Source organism: Salvelinus namaycush, chromosome 23, assembly GCF_016432855.1.
Source record: "Salvelinus namaycush isolate Seneca chromosome 23, SaNama_1.0, whole genome shotgun sequence".
Lineage (NCBI taxonomy): Eukaryota > Metazoa > Chordata > Actinopteri > Salmoniformes > Salmonidae > Salvelinus > Salvelinus namaycush.
Window position 1 is genome coordinate 19,691,550 of NC_052329.1, and position 13,648 is coordinate 19,705,197.

Below are 13,648 nucleotides of genomic sequence, written 5' to 3' on the forward strand. Positions count from 1 at the left end.
GGGGAACAACTCTTACATTTTTGTTCGACTACAACAAAGACAAAGCGAAGCTCGGCCGCTAATTGCACTGATATTATCTTTAAATACATAAGAAAGCTTTGGATCAATGTAAATAAAAAAGCTATTTCTATATGCGGAATTATAGTTTAAAGACCGCATTGTTGTCTTTTCTTCGACAAGGTCGTGTCTTGTTGATGACGTCACATGTGTTAGCGAGACAAATCTGTCACGTTTTATTATCCTTTATTTTACTCTGTGCGATTTGTCTTTAGTGCACTTCGCTTCACTACGTAGGCTTTGTTTCAATAACTCAACTGAATAAAGAAAAACATCCCTGTGTGGTGTATAGACAAATGGGCCATGCAATGCTGACGAGAACAATGCATTATTAGCCTGTGCAGTGCAGGCTTCAATTGCATTGACAAATTGGCGAAATACTGTAGTTCTGACAATTACTATATATTTTTTTACATTTGTCTGGAGATATGACATGATAGACCCGCTTTTCTTACATCATGTAAATACAGTATATTGTTCTCTAGTCTCGGATGTGGTGTCTGTCTATCCCAGCCTGCACTCGCATTTGAGGGGTTTTGACTAGATGTGATAATCCGCTGTCAGAAGTGACTTCGTAGCAGGTCAGGAGAATTAATGTTGCAAACGTAGCAGTTTAGGATAATTAGGTTAAGGTTAGTTAATAGTTAACTCATTGGTTTAAAATAGCGCAGGTGTCTTTTCTTGAGCGGACCGTAGCCAGAACATAATTATAAATAGAATTGATGCAAGCAGCCTAATGGATCATTGTAGGCTATTCGAATGTATTAAATAAACTCAACGGGGCGAATTTGGTCCGCCAGTTGACGACCCCTGAAATAGTGCGATTGTCATGCAGCTGCTGGTCGAATAACCTACTGAGTTGGTGTATGGCTGCACTCAATAGAATTGCAGACATATGCTCAATATTTGGCAAGCACCAAAAAACAATCACACATTTTCAAGCAATATTGTATCAAAGAAATTACAGAGTATTTAATCAATGCATAGTGAGTGTCTGAATTATAATATCATGTTTACATTTCACTTGTGATCAATAAGAGAACAGCAAAAACAAAGAAATTACAATCATTTTAATTCAATTGGCATGTTTATACCAATCATAACACAGATACAGCCACACAAAAAAAGAGAAACTGTACATAAAATTCTAAAACCACATGGAAATCTACGGCTGCTATGTTCACTTGAAGGATTAAGTGAAAGTACAGTCAATGTTTATCAGTATCCTCAAAAGGATAAGCTACAACCAGTATGTTTAACACTAATGTATTTCATGTTATTAGCTTGGCTAATAACACATGAACCATCCTCAATCGTACCATTACATACTGCATAGAAATTATGAAAAAAAAACTAGTTTCACAGCAGCTATATCAAATGTTATTGCAATGCCATCACCGAACATAGACAAAAACCATTTCACATAATGCACAGGTCTGATGAAAAATCCAGTACATGTACTAGGGAGGATGAACCATAACTGTGGATTCATAATACGGTGCGGATAGTTAAAATTCATAGAGCACAGCTTAAACAGAATTACCACCTTCCTACCCAATATAAACAATAAAACAAGTATTATTGTGTATAAACCCCCAACCCTTCCCCATACAATACAGGTTAAATAAATTGTCCCTCATAAAGCCTATGGAATGTTAGTGTCAGACAAGCTCGCCCAGTTGAATAACAAGTTCCTGATATTGGCATGATTGCATGTCATTGCTACAAACCTCCCTCTGACAACTGAACCAGACCACAAAAGAAAAGGGAAACACACAATGACCATAACTTTTCTTCCAGAGGTGAAAAAAAATAAACATGTTTCTACAATCTTACTATCACACAACCTACTTTTTCTTAAGAAAATAGTTGATAAAAATATTCTTCTGAATTGTACAAGAAAGGAGGTACAGGGAGCACTGGCAAAAGGGTAAGGATGTTATTCTGCCTCATCCTCCTCTTTCTCGGGCTCATCTGCATCAGCATCTTCCTCTTCTGCTGCCTCCTGGTGGATGAAAAAGTTACGTTCCCATATTATAGAACAGTTCTTTTAGGTCTTGTTGTTTACACAATATTTGTGTGTGGGGTACAAACAGCTGCAATGCCAATTATAGTTGGTCTGTTTGTAATACCCAATACTCCTGATTTTGAATGGCGTATATCACTGGCATGGCATATCGTATAATTGAAACTACGGTAACAAGGCTTACCTCCTCAGCTTTGGCCTCTCCGTTTTCTGCCGGTGCTGCTTCTTCCTCAGGATCTTCTTTCTTCTCCTCAGGCTTGGCCTTCTCTACTACCCCCTTTACCTTTTTGGGTTTGGCTGCTGCCTTGACTGGTGTCTACAAGAATCAGAAATACATGAGATACATTTCAATGTACAAATGCATAATAATTGAGTGTTTTGGGGTTTGAAATTACAACATTTATTTTACCTTTGCCTTAGGCTCTGCTTTAGCCGGAGTAGTGGGTTTCTGTAAAATAATGCATATTAGATAATTAGTCCAATTACAAATACACAATAGCATCTATTCATAGAAAACATAAATAGGATATACAACATATAAATATGATAATATAATATATAGTAAACTTACAGATGACAACCTCGTGGATCTCCTCTTTGGCTGGTGAGAAAAAGACAGTTAAATCAGCTATTGCAGAAAAATAATTTATTCATAATATAAAATTGTATAAGAGCATTAAATACTAACCTCAACTTCAGTGTCATTATTTGCCTGTGAGGGGGTGGTGGGAGAGAAGAAGTAAAATTCTTAGTAAAAACCAAGAACAACAATCCCACAATCATGGGTCGGGAGCCGCAGGGAGAAGTGGGTGTGTAATGATAAAGGGGATGGGCTCACAACCGCTCCATCCCCAAATCAGAGCAAAATTATGTAATCTGAAAGTGAGTGGGGGAGGGGAGGGTAAGCATTTAACATTACTATGCCTTTTGACTTTTCCCATTGTCATGGTGCAAAATGGAGCCTTTGTGGCACCAACTACCTTGAGAGCGACAAGTAAAACTGTATGTTATAATTAGGCTTTAGTAGCCCATACGAATAAAGGCCTATAGCAGCCCCTCCCCCATCAACGGACGGAGAATTGTTATATGAAGGCATCCATCCACACGTTACGTCAACCAGTCAACTGTATGTTCCCGCCATTAGTTGAATATCTATAATTCCCTGATACCAGTTCACCCAATATGCGCTGTGGAAATTCGGAAATCATGTCTTCAGAAATTCGCTGTTACATAATGCAACATTTGTTAGGGAAGCAAAGGCAGGGAATGCACACAAACAAATAGGAAATCCCCCTAAATTTAACACGTGACCAGCTATAAATCATGTGGTCGTTTAATTTAGAATTACTTTCTCGAAAACCCCATTAAAGTGATACATGGCGCTGAGTTGTCGATGCCGTTCCTATTTGCAAGGGCTGCCATGACACCTCAAAGACCGTACCTTTCCGTGCCATAGGGTGTCGCGCATTACAATACGCTTTACTGCACACAGGACACAAAGTGATAATATAGGATGCCACAAGCATGGGCTATTAAAAGTATTTGAATACAAACGTGAACCAAATATATAGGCGATTAAAGCAATCCCAATATTCACAAAATATCCTTTAGCTCATGCACGCATTTCTGCAATGGCAACATGTAGCTTAGTTACATTGCTGGTGGGTTACACCCCTTTGTCTGATCTCATTGCTGAGAAGGCTATTAAGCTACTTTACATTCATGAAAGACCCGGTATGCGTGAAATTAAATTATTAATCATGGTTATTTATGATTAAGTAACTTGTATAAAAAGCACAAGCTGCGATAGTTTATCATGTAACGTTACAGGTTACTAAAAGGATAAAGTGAGATCGAACGCAAAATGTTACCACACTAAGTAAAAAGGCGCCACTTCCATTTCGACAAGACAGACACACTAAAACACATTCATACTTTAGAGAAAACTTGTTACATTGTATCAAGCATATTTTAGCGTACATGCAATTGTTGCAGGTATTTATAAAAACACTTCATGTGAGAAATTATACATTGTAAAATAAGGCTTAAATTAAAAGGTAAACATTCCAACTTACTTTGCTTCTTTTCGGCATGGCTGCTTTGCTTGTATTGTCTATAGAATTAGAACACAAATTATAGCCTTCTCAGTTACTGAAAATTCAGTGCAGGCTTCTGAATGTGTCCGATGTAACTCACTCAATTCCTTCAGAACACAGTGTAACTAACATAAATATTTCATCAGTAGGCCTACGTACAGAAACTAGCTGAAACCGGATTGGATCCCCCCTCTTTATATTGTATTCCTTATCCTACCAACCTGACTGGCAATTTATTCTCCGCCCCTTGTTGCCATTGATTGGCTTTAACATCCAGGCAACGGATTTTTAAACCAAAGCAAGTTACCTGTGTGGGTAGGTCTGTATGTCAATCAGTCGTTCCAACGTAAAATTTTGACTAAAGGGGTGGGAATAGCTAGATTCAAAATGATGTGTTATTTTCGTTGATATTATATCAGAATAATGTACACATACTGTAAATGACCCTTATAGAATTGTCAGTATTTTTAAAATTGAATAAAGTAATGTAGTAAATTTAGCACATTTGGATACTGAATTTATATTTTGAAGTTAATAAAATATGCTGTATTTGACTTTAATACGTTTCTAATATAAACTCAGCCCATAGTTCAGCCTGGATGTGGCGTCCCTTTATGACGAGCGCAGCAGCAACAAAGGTTGATAAGAAAAATGGCTGCTGGGTGCGCTTGGTTCCTGGTGTTGGGATCTGTCTTTTTGTGCAATCTCTTCAAAACACTATTGCCGACTATTTCCTCTTTCGTAAGTAGGGGTTATTTAGGCATTGGTCGTGTGAGAAATGCAGGGTTGGCTTGTAAATCATGTCATGTTTTGGCAGATTTGCCCAGGTTATATTAGCTAGCTAGCTATTTCACCTCTCGCGCCCCTCATAAACAACAGCGAAGCTAACCAACCATTCCATCCTGTTGGCAAATGTTAAACTGTTACATTGTATCATGTAAGGTGTGTTAGACTGATAACATTGCCAGACAGAACCAGGTAGATATTGCCGTGTAGTTATCTATTGGGCACAGATTAAAATATCAACCATAACATGTAAATAAATCTGAGGTCGTCTGATGACATTTCTAGTCTAAATGCATATAATATGGGTTGTCATAGACTGGGTGGTTTGAGCCCTGAATGATAACTGGCTGAAAGCCATGGTATATGAGACTGTATACCATGGGTATGACAACATGTATTTTTACTGTTCTAAATACGTTTCTACGTCTATAATAGCAATAAAACACCTCTGAGATGTTGTGGTATATGGCCCATATACCATGGCTAAGGGCTGTATCCAGGCACTCCACATTGCATAAGAATAGCTCTTATATGTGGTATATTGGCCATATGCCACACCCCCTCGTGCCTTATTACTTTATTAAGCAATACACTACTAAACCAGGTGTTGCATGTTCTCATGCAATAAACTATAAATGACCCAAGGAGGCAGAAAAATACTTGTCACTTGCAGAGGCAATTTCATTACAAAGAAAATGTACTTTTTAAATGAGTAAACATTTTTGCATCTAAATGCAATTCATGATCATCATTGTATCTGAACAACACATTTAACAGGATGACTGACGTACAGTGTTTATCGGACATAATACAACTTTCCACTACCTTTGCACTTTTGTTGCAGTAACATACTGGTAACTAGTTCTCAAACTAGGCAGCATTCTGCGTTCTCCCTACAGTTTTCAGCCATTAGCTTTATCCACGACTACCTCATGTGGACTACAATCCTGACGCTGTGTTTTAACGTTTAGAAACAGCGAGAAAGAATGCTTCAAATAAAAAAAATGCACTTACTGTAGCAGTTTTGCACAGATTCATACAGCTATGGGTACCTTCATCCAACGAAACTACACTTCCGCTACACTTCCCGAGTTACGCATACACACAGGTGTTTAGAGCATGCTAGATAGCTAATTAGCACTGGTGGCAGCCTCTTGGCTTCCATAAACAAGTGCTGTAACATGGCGTTATGGCCGCATGGGAACACTGACCCTAAACCTATCAAGGGGTGTAACAATTTAACCTTTATTTCTTGCTGATATGAAAGATAAGGTCCTTATGTTCAGATTAAGCGTCAGGGATCTTAACAAAGCTCCACCGTATAGAAGACGCCTTCGTCCAATGACTCTTATGTGTAATGTAATGAAACTTAGAGTCATGATCAAGAGCTAACTGGTAACCATCCTAAAGTGATCTCATATCAGAAACATGGCTAAATTTGTAGTGTAATAGCCCTGCTGCAGCCAGATGGTGCTGTTATTCCTTATGTATTTAAAGACATAAGGAATAATAGCACCATCTGGTGGCAGCAGGCCTAGTAGTGTGTGTTTGCTATGTTATAGCGAAATTTACAATTAAATGTTTGTCTGTTGGAATGTGAAGCTATCGAAGGTCCTTCAGAAAGATGCTGAGCAGGAGAGGGATATGAGGGCTGAGATCCAGGAGATGAAGAAGGAGCACAACTCCGTTAGCATGATGGATGAGTTTGCCAGATACGCTAGACTGGAGCGCAAAATCAACAAGATGACTGACAAGCTGAAGACACATGGTAAGAGAGACACATAATTGAAATTGATGTCCACACTACATTTTTTGTTTTTTTCTGGATCAAAAAGGGGCTTATGTGGTGGGTGTGGTAGGGGGCGTGCCAATGGGCGTGGTCGGGTCAGTTGACGTTTGCATTTTAAGCCAATTTCCTGCAGTTCTACAATCCATGGAGCTGAGATACATTTTTGCAGTATTAAAGTTAACAACATGCGATTCCACATTCTGCCATGAAGCTGAGGGAAAATTGTGCAGTTTTAAAGCGTTTTTTGCCATGGCTAATGCTATGTTCTTATGCACAAACATAATAACAAAATCAATACTGCTGAATTCATTGCTTTTGGAATTTTCAATTCTCCCCGACTGTCTAGCTTTTATTTAGGTTATTGTTAGTTCTTAAAGATGATTTAATTAAAAAATATATGTCTATTGTCTTTTCTACATACTTTATATCAGTTTTTAGTCATTTAAGTTTACACTGAAAGCATTTTTCCATCCCGGAAATTTTATTTAACACTGTTCGGTGGCCCGAAAAAACGCCTGCCCAAGGATTACAATGACAGAAAAATCCCTGATATAGAGATAAGAGTGATCCATTATCAAATAAAATCAAATACAATTTTATTTGTCACATGCGCGAATACAACAGGTGTAGACCTTACCGTGAAATGCTTACTTACAAGCCCTTAACCAACAATACAGTTCCAAGAAATAGAGTTAGGAAAATATTTACTAAATAAAATAAAGAGTAACACAATAAAATAACAATAACAAGGCTATATACAGGGGGTTCCCGGACCTAGTCAATGTTCGGGGGTACAGGTTAGTCAAGGTAATTTGTACATGTAGGTAGGAGTGAAGTGACTATGCATAGATAATAAACAGCGAATAGCAGAAGTGTAAAAACAAAGGGGGGAGGGCAATGTAAATAGTCCGGGTGGCCATTTGATTAATTGTTCAGCAGGCTTATAGCTTGGGGGTAGAAGCTGTTAAGGAGCCTTTTGCACCTAGACTTGACGATCCGATACCGCTTGCCGTGCGGTAGCAGAGAGAAAAGTCTCTTATGAATTTTTTTTGCCTTCCTCTGACACTGCCTAGTATATAGGTTCTGGATGGCTGGAAGTTTGGCCCCAGTGATGTACTGGGCCGTACACACTACCATCTGTAGCGCCTTCGAATCAGATGCCGAGCAGTTGCCATACCAGGCAGTGATGCAACTGGTCAGGATGCTCTCGATGGTGCAGGTGTATAACATTTTGAGGATCTGGGGACCCATGCCAAATCTTTTCATTCTCCTGAGGGGGAAAATGTGTTGTCGTGCCCTCTTCCAGACTGTCTTGGTGTGTTTTGACCATGATAGTTTGTTGGTGATGTGGACATCAAGGAATTTGAAACTCTCGACCCACTCCACTACAGCCCCGTTGATGTGAATGGGGGCGTGTTCGGCTCTCTTTTCCTGTAGTCCACGATCAGCTCCTTTGTCTTGCTCACATATTTGCACATTTACTACAAGTAAAAAAAATATGGAAATATCAGATTTACATATGTATTCAGACCCTTTACTCAGTACTTTGTTGAAGCACCATTGGCAGCAATTACAGCATCAAGTCTTCTTGGGTATGACTCTACAAGCTTGGCACACCTGTATTTGGGGAGTTTCTCCCATTCTTCTCTGCAGATCCTCTCAAGCTCTGTCAGGTTGGATGGGGAGCGTTGCTGCACAGCTATTTTCAGGTCTCTCCAGAGATATTTGATTGGGTTCAAGTCCGGGCTCTGGCTGGGCTACTCAAGGACATTCAGAGACTTGTCCCGAAGCCATTCCTGCGTTGTACCTTGTTCATTTCATCTTTGCCTCGATCCTGACAATTCTCCCAGTCCCTCCCGCTGAAAAACACATCCCCACAGTATGATGCTGCCACCACCATGCTTCACCGTAGGGATGGTGCCAGGTTTCCTCCAGATGTGACACTGCATTCAGGCCAAAGAGTTCAATCTTGGTTTCATCAGACCAGAGAATCTTGTTTCTTATGGTCTGAGAGTCTTCAGGTATCTTTTGGCAAACTCCAAGCGGGTTGTCATGTGACTTTTACTGAGGAGTAGCTTCCGTCTGGCCACTCTACAATAAAGGCCTGATTGGTGGAGTGCTGCAGAGATGGTTGTCCTTCTGGAAGGTTCTCCCATCTCCATAGAGAAACTCTAGAGCTCTGTCAGATTGACCATCGGAGTCTTGGTCACCTCCCTGACCAAGGCCCTTCTCCCCTGATTGCTCAGTTTGGCCAGGCGGCCAGCTCTAGGAAGAGTCTTGGTGGTTCCAAACTTCTTCCATTTAAGAATGATGGAGGCCACTGTGTTCTTTGGGTCCTTAAATGCTGCAGAAATATTTTGGTACCCTTCCCCAGATCTGTGCCTCGACACAGTCCTGTCTCAGAGCTCCTAGGACAATTCCTTTGACCTCATGGCATGGTTTTTGCTCTGATATGCACTGTCAACTGTGGGACCTCAATGATGATCAATGGAAGCAGGATGCACCTGAGCTCAATTTCGAGTCTCATAGCAAAGGGTCTGAATACTTATGTAAAAAAGGTATTTCTGTTTATTATTTGTAATACATTTGCAAATGTTTTTTTAAACTGCTTTGTCATTATGGGCTATTGTGTGTAGATTGCTGAGGACTTTTATTTATTTAATCTATTTTAGAGTAAGGCTGTAACGTAAAAAAATGTGGAAAAAGTCAAGGGGTCTGAATACTTTCCGAATGCGATGTAGGTGTTCCCTTTGCCCAGGTGGGAAAGGGCAGTGTGTAGTGCGTTTGAGATTGCGTCATCTGTGGATCTGTTGAGGCGGTATGGGAATTGGAGTGGGTCTAGGGCTTCCGGGATGATGATGTTGATGTGAACCATGACCAGCATTTCAAAGCACTTCATGGCTACCGAGTGCTACTGGGCGGTCGTCATTTAGGCAGGTTACCTTTGCTTTCTTTGGCACAGGGACTATGGTGGTCTGTTTGAAACATGTAGGTATTACAGACTCGGTCAGGGAGAGGGTGAACATGTTGAACATGTCAGTGAAGACACTTGCCAGTTGGTCCACACATGCTCTGAGTACACGTCCTGGTAATCCGTCTGGTCCCACGACCTTGTGAATGTTAACCTCTTTAAAGGTCTTGCTCACATAGGCTACGGAGAGCATGATCACACAGTCGTCCGGAACAGCTGGTGCTCTCATCCATACTTCAGTGTTACTTTGCCTCGAAGCGAGCATAAAAGGCATTTAGCTCATCTGGTAGGCTTGCGTCACTGGGGAGCTCGTGTCTGGGTTTCCCTTAGTAGTTTGTAATAGTTTGCAAGCACTGCCACATCCGACGAGTGTCAGATCCGGTGTAGTAGGATTCAATATTAGTCTTGTATTGACGCTTTGCCTGTTTGATGGTTTGTCTGAGGGCATAGAGGGATTTCTTATAAGCGTCCGGATTAGGTTCCAGCTCCTTGAAACGGCAGCTCTAGCCTTTAGCTCGGTGCGGATGTTGCCTGTAATCCATGGCTTCTGGTTGGGATATGTACGTATGGTCACTGTGGGGACGACATCGTTGATGCACTTATTGATGAAGCCAGTGACTGATGTGGTAAACTCCTTAATGCCATTGGATGAATCCCGGAACATATTCCAGTCTGTGCTAGAAAAACAGGCCTTTAGCGTAGCATTCGCGTCATCTGACCACTTCCGTATTGAGCGAGTCACTGGTACTTCCTGCTTTAGTTTTTGCTTGTAAGCAGGAATCATGAGGATATAATTATGGTCAGATTTGCCAAATGGAGGGCGAGGGAGAGCTTTGAACGCGTCTCTGTGTGTGGAGTAAAGGTGGTCTAGAGTTTTTTTCCTCTGTTTGCACATGTGACATGCTGATAAATCGGATTTAAGTTTGCCTACATTAAAGTCCCTGGCCACTAGGCGCGCCGCTTCTGGGTGAGCATTTTCTTGTTTGCTTATGGCCTTATACAACTTGTTGACTGTGGTCTTAGTGCCAGCATCGGTTTGTGGTGGTAAATAGACGGCTACGAAAAATATAGGTAGATAGTGTGGTCTACAGCTTATCATGAGGTACGCTACCTCAGGCGAGCAATACCTCGATACTTCCTTAATATTAGACATTGCACACCAGCTGCTATTGACAAATAGACGCACACCCCCACCCCTCGTCTTACCAGACGTAGCTGTTCTGTCCTGCCGATGCATGGAACACCCAGCCAACTGTATATTATCAGCTGATGGTGCAGCTGCTGCCTGTTGCTGTCCTTCATGTCCGGGCCACAGCTCTGAACTCTATAGAGGCAGGACGCATAGTATATAGCTCCATTACGAGCTGGTGTTATACAGACACACTACATTGGCTATCAGACAACAACCAAATCTCTCCAACAGCCATTTGCCAAGAGTTAATGTTATATGAATGACAGCCTTTCTATTACACTATGGCGCCTTCCCTGCAACCGTAAGGGCTATGACAGAGCAAACAAGGAAATACTATAATCAGATGTGGGGTTTTTTTGTTTATGAAAAATTGACAAATTCTCAGGAATGACAATGGTTTGTTTAGAAAGCAATCTTCAGTGGTGTACTGTTACAATATTATATTTTTACAGGTTGTGACAAAAACCCCAAGGCAATTTTTATGTTTTTGTTAGAAAATATCTAGTTTTGAATTTATCAAAAAGGCAACAAAAAAGTCTACAAGTTCACTCTTTACCACATTGTTTAGATGAGTCACAATGCAGGTGACTTTGAAATATGGTGTTTCGTACATTGAGAAAATCTACTTTTTGTCTCTACATCCTCCCTACTGTACACCCAAACAACTGTCTCTAACTCTCTCCCACGCTGTGTCAGTTCAGGGCCACTGCCTATCAAGCAACATGCCTTCAAGTTCAAATCCTGTTGTTCAACAATAGGAATATTTCACTACTTTGGAATGAAAAGTGTTTTCACATTGAAATGCACCACATGCGTATTTCTCCAGTCATATGCACTGGTCACACATCAGGCTTATTTTCCCTGCCAACCCCTCCCTTATGCCATACCATACAAAACAGGTTATATTCCAATGCATGTTGTGTAGTATTTACACTGAAATTAATTGAGAAGAACACACAAAAGGCAACTGTTATTATATCTGTCAAAATTCCTATATTTAGAGTATGGATACCAAGAATTAATTTAGATGGTTCCTGTGCAGATAAGATCTGTTTTTTTCTTCTTACAGTCAAGTCTAGAACTGCTCAACAAGCCAAAATGAAATGGATGGTGAATATAGGTTTTTACATCCTCCAGGTGAGTATTAAACATATTGAAATTAGAAATATATCCTATATTCTTTAATTGGTCAAAAATATACATACTTTTTTAAAATGTCAGTTTTCACCACCGGTGACATGCACAAGTGATTGTGTTGCATTTTGATGCACTGAATCAGGTTGTTTTCTGTTGTCTCTCTAGGCTGCTCTGATGATCTCCCTGATTTGGAAGTATTATGCTGACCCAGTGACTGTTGTACCCAGTAAGTGGATTGCCCCCCTGGAGCAGCTGGTGGCATTCCCATCTGGAGTAACAGGTAAATTGTGTGATTACAACGCCTGAGGATTGAGGCCCACACTCACTTTTGACTGTGGGTAAATTCATTGTAATCAAGTTTAGTGTTTAATTTGTAAACATGTTTAAGAGTTAGTCTTGGCTAATCATAGACGACTACTGAATTTCTCTTCTATTCGTTCTCTTTAAATACTGAAGATAGAATCACATGACTCGTTTCCTCTCTTAACATGGAATTCTCATTGAACTGGTTCAAAATGCCATGTTGAATGCACATTTTTGTTTTTACTTACATCAAATACTACTAACTGACAACTCTGACGATTACTATTTGAACCCAGCCTTTGTATCCTTTCAGGTGGTGTTGGAATCACATGCTGGCTGGTGGTGTGCAACAAAGTGGCGTCTATTGGTCTACATGCAATTAGCTAAGGAATGGGATCTTTTTTAATGTCTTATTTATTCCCCAAATGCTCTGAGAATGAAGTCAGGCATTGTTACTCAGCACTTTGATATGTGTAAATCGGTACTGTTGGTAAGCACTTTTACAAAGCACCCCATATTCAAACATTGCCTTACATTGCCAATGTTATTGCACATATTTTAGTGTCTCTTATGTTGGCTTCGGAATCGGATGTTACACTACATGGCCAAAAGTATGTTGACACACCTTCAAATTAGTGGATTTGTCTATTTCAGCCACTCACGTTGCTGACAGATGTATAAAATACAGCACACAGCCATGCAATCTCCATAGACAAACATTGGCAGTAGAATGGCCCATACTGAAGAACTCAGTGACTTTCAATGTGGCACTGTCATAGGATGCCACCTTTCCAACAAGTCAGTTCGTCAAATTTCTGCCCTGCTAGAGCTGCCCCGATCAACTGTAAGTGCTGTTATTGTGAAGTGGAAACGTGTAGGAGCAACAATGGCTCAGCTGCGAAGTGGTAGGCCACACAAGCTCACAGAACGGGACCGCTGAAGCGCATAGTGCGTAGAAATCGTCTGTCCTCCTTTGCAACACTCACTACCGAGTTCCAAACTGCCTCTGGAAGCAACGTCAGCACAAGAACTGTTCGTCGGGAGCTTCATGAAATGGGTTTCCATGGCCGAGCAGCCGCACACAAGCCTAAGATCCCCATGCGTAATGCCAAGTGTCGGCTGGAGTGGTGTAAAGCTCTCCGCCATTGGACTCTGGAACAGTGGAAACGTGTTCACTGGAGTGATGAATCACCATCTAGCAGTCCGACGGACAAATCTGGGTTTGACGGATGCCAGGAAAACGCTACCTCCCCGAATGCATAGTGCCAACTTTAAAGTTTGGCGGAGGTAG

General features: G+C 40.8%; 2 protein-coding genes across 2 annotated transcripts; one reads left to right on the top strand and one right to left on the bottom strand.

Annotated features, from left to right (window-relative positions):
• Positions 1-1,106: 1,106 nt before the first annotated feature.
• LOC120018149 (non-histone chromosomal protein HMG-14-like) lies at positions 1,107-4,342 on the bottom strand. The gene is made up of 6 exons (XM_038961169.1): positions 4,159-4,342; positions 2,772-2,795; positions 2,655-2,684; positions 2,493-2,531; positions 2,268-2,399; positions 1,107-2,062 (listed from the first exon to the last, which is right to left on the bottom strand). Exons 1-6 carry the CDS (start codon positions 4,174-4,176, stop codon positions 1,997-1,999), a joined length of 309 nt encoding a protein of 102 aa, XP_038817097.1. The 5' UTR covers positions 4,177-4,342; the 3' UTR covers positions 1,107-1,996.
• Positions 4,343-4,812: 470 nt separating this feature from the next.
• Positions 4,813-13,047, top strand: LOC120018152 (guided entry of tail-anchored proteins factor 1-like). Its single transcript, XM_038961186.1, has 5 exons — positions 4,813-4,920; positions 6,568-6,733; positions 11,987-12,054; positions 12,220-12,334; positions 12,671-13,047. Exons 1-5 carry the CDS (start codon positions 4,831-4,833, stop codon positions 12,742-12,744), a joined length of 513 nt encoding a protein of 170 aa, XP_038817114.1. The 5' UTR covers positions 4,813-4,830; the 3' UTR covers positions 12,745-13,047.
• The last annotated feature ends 601 nt before the right edge of the window (positions 13,048-13,648 follow it).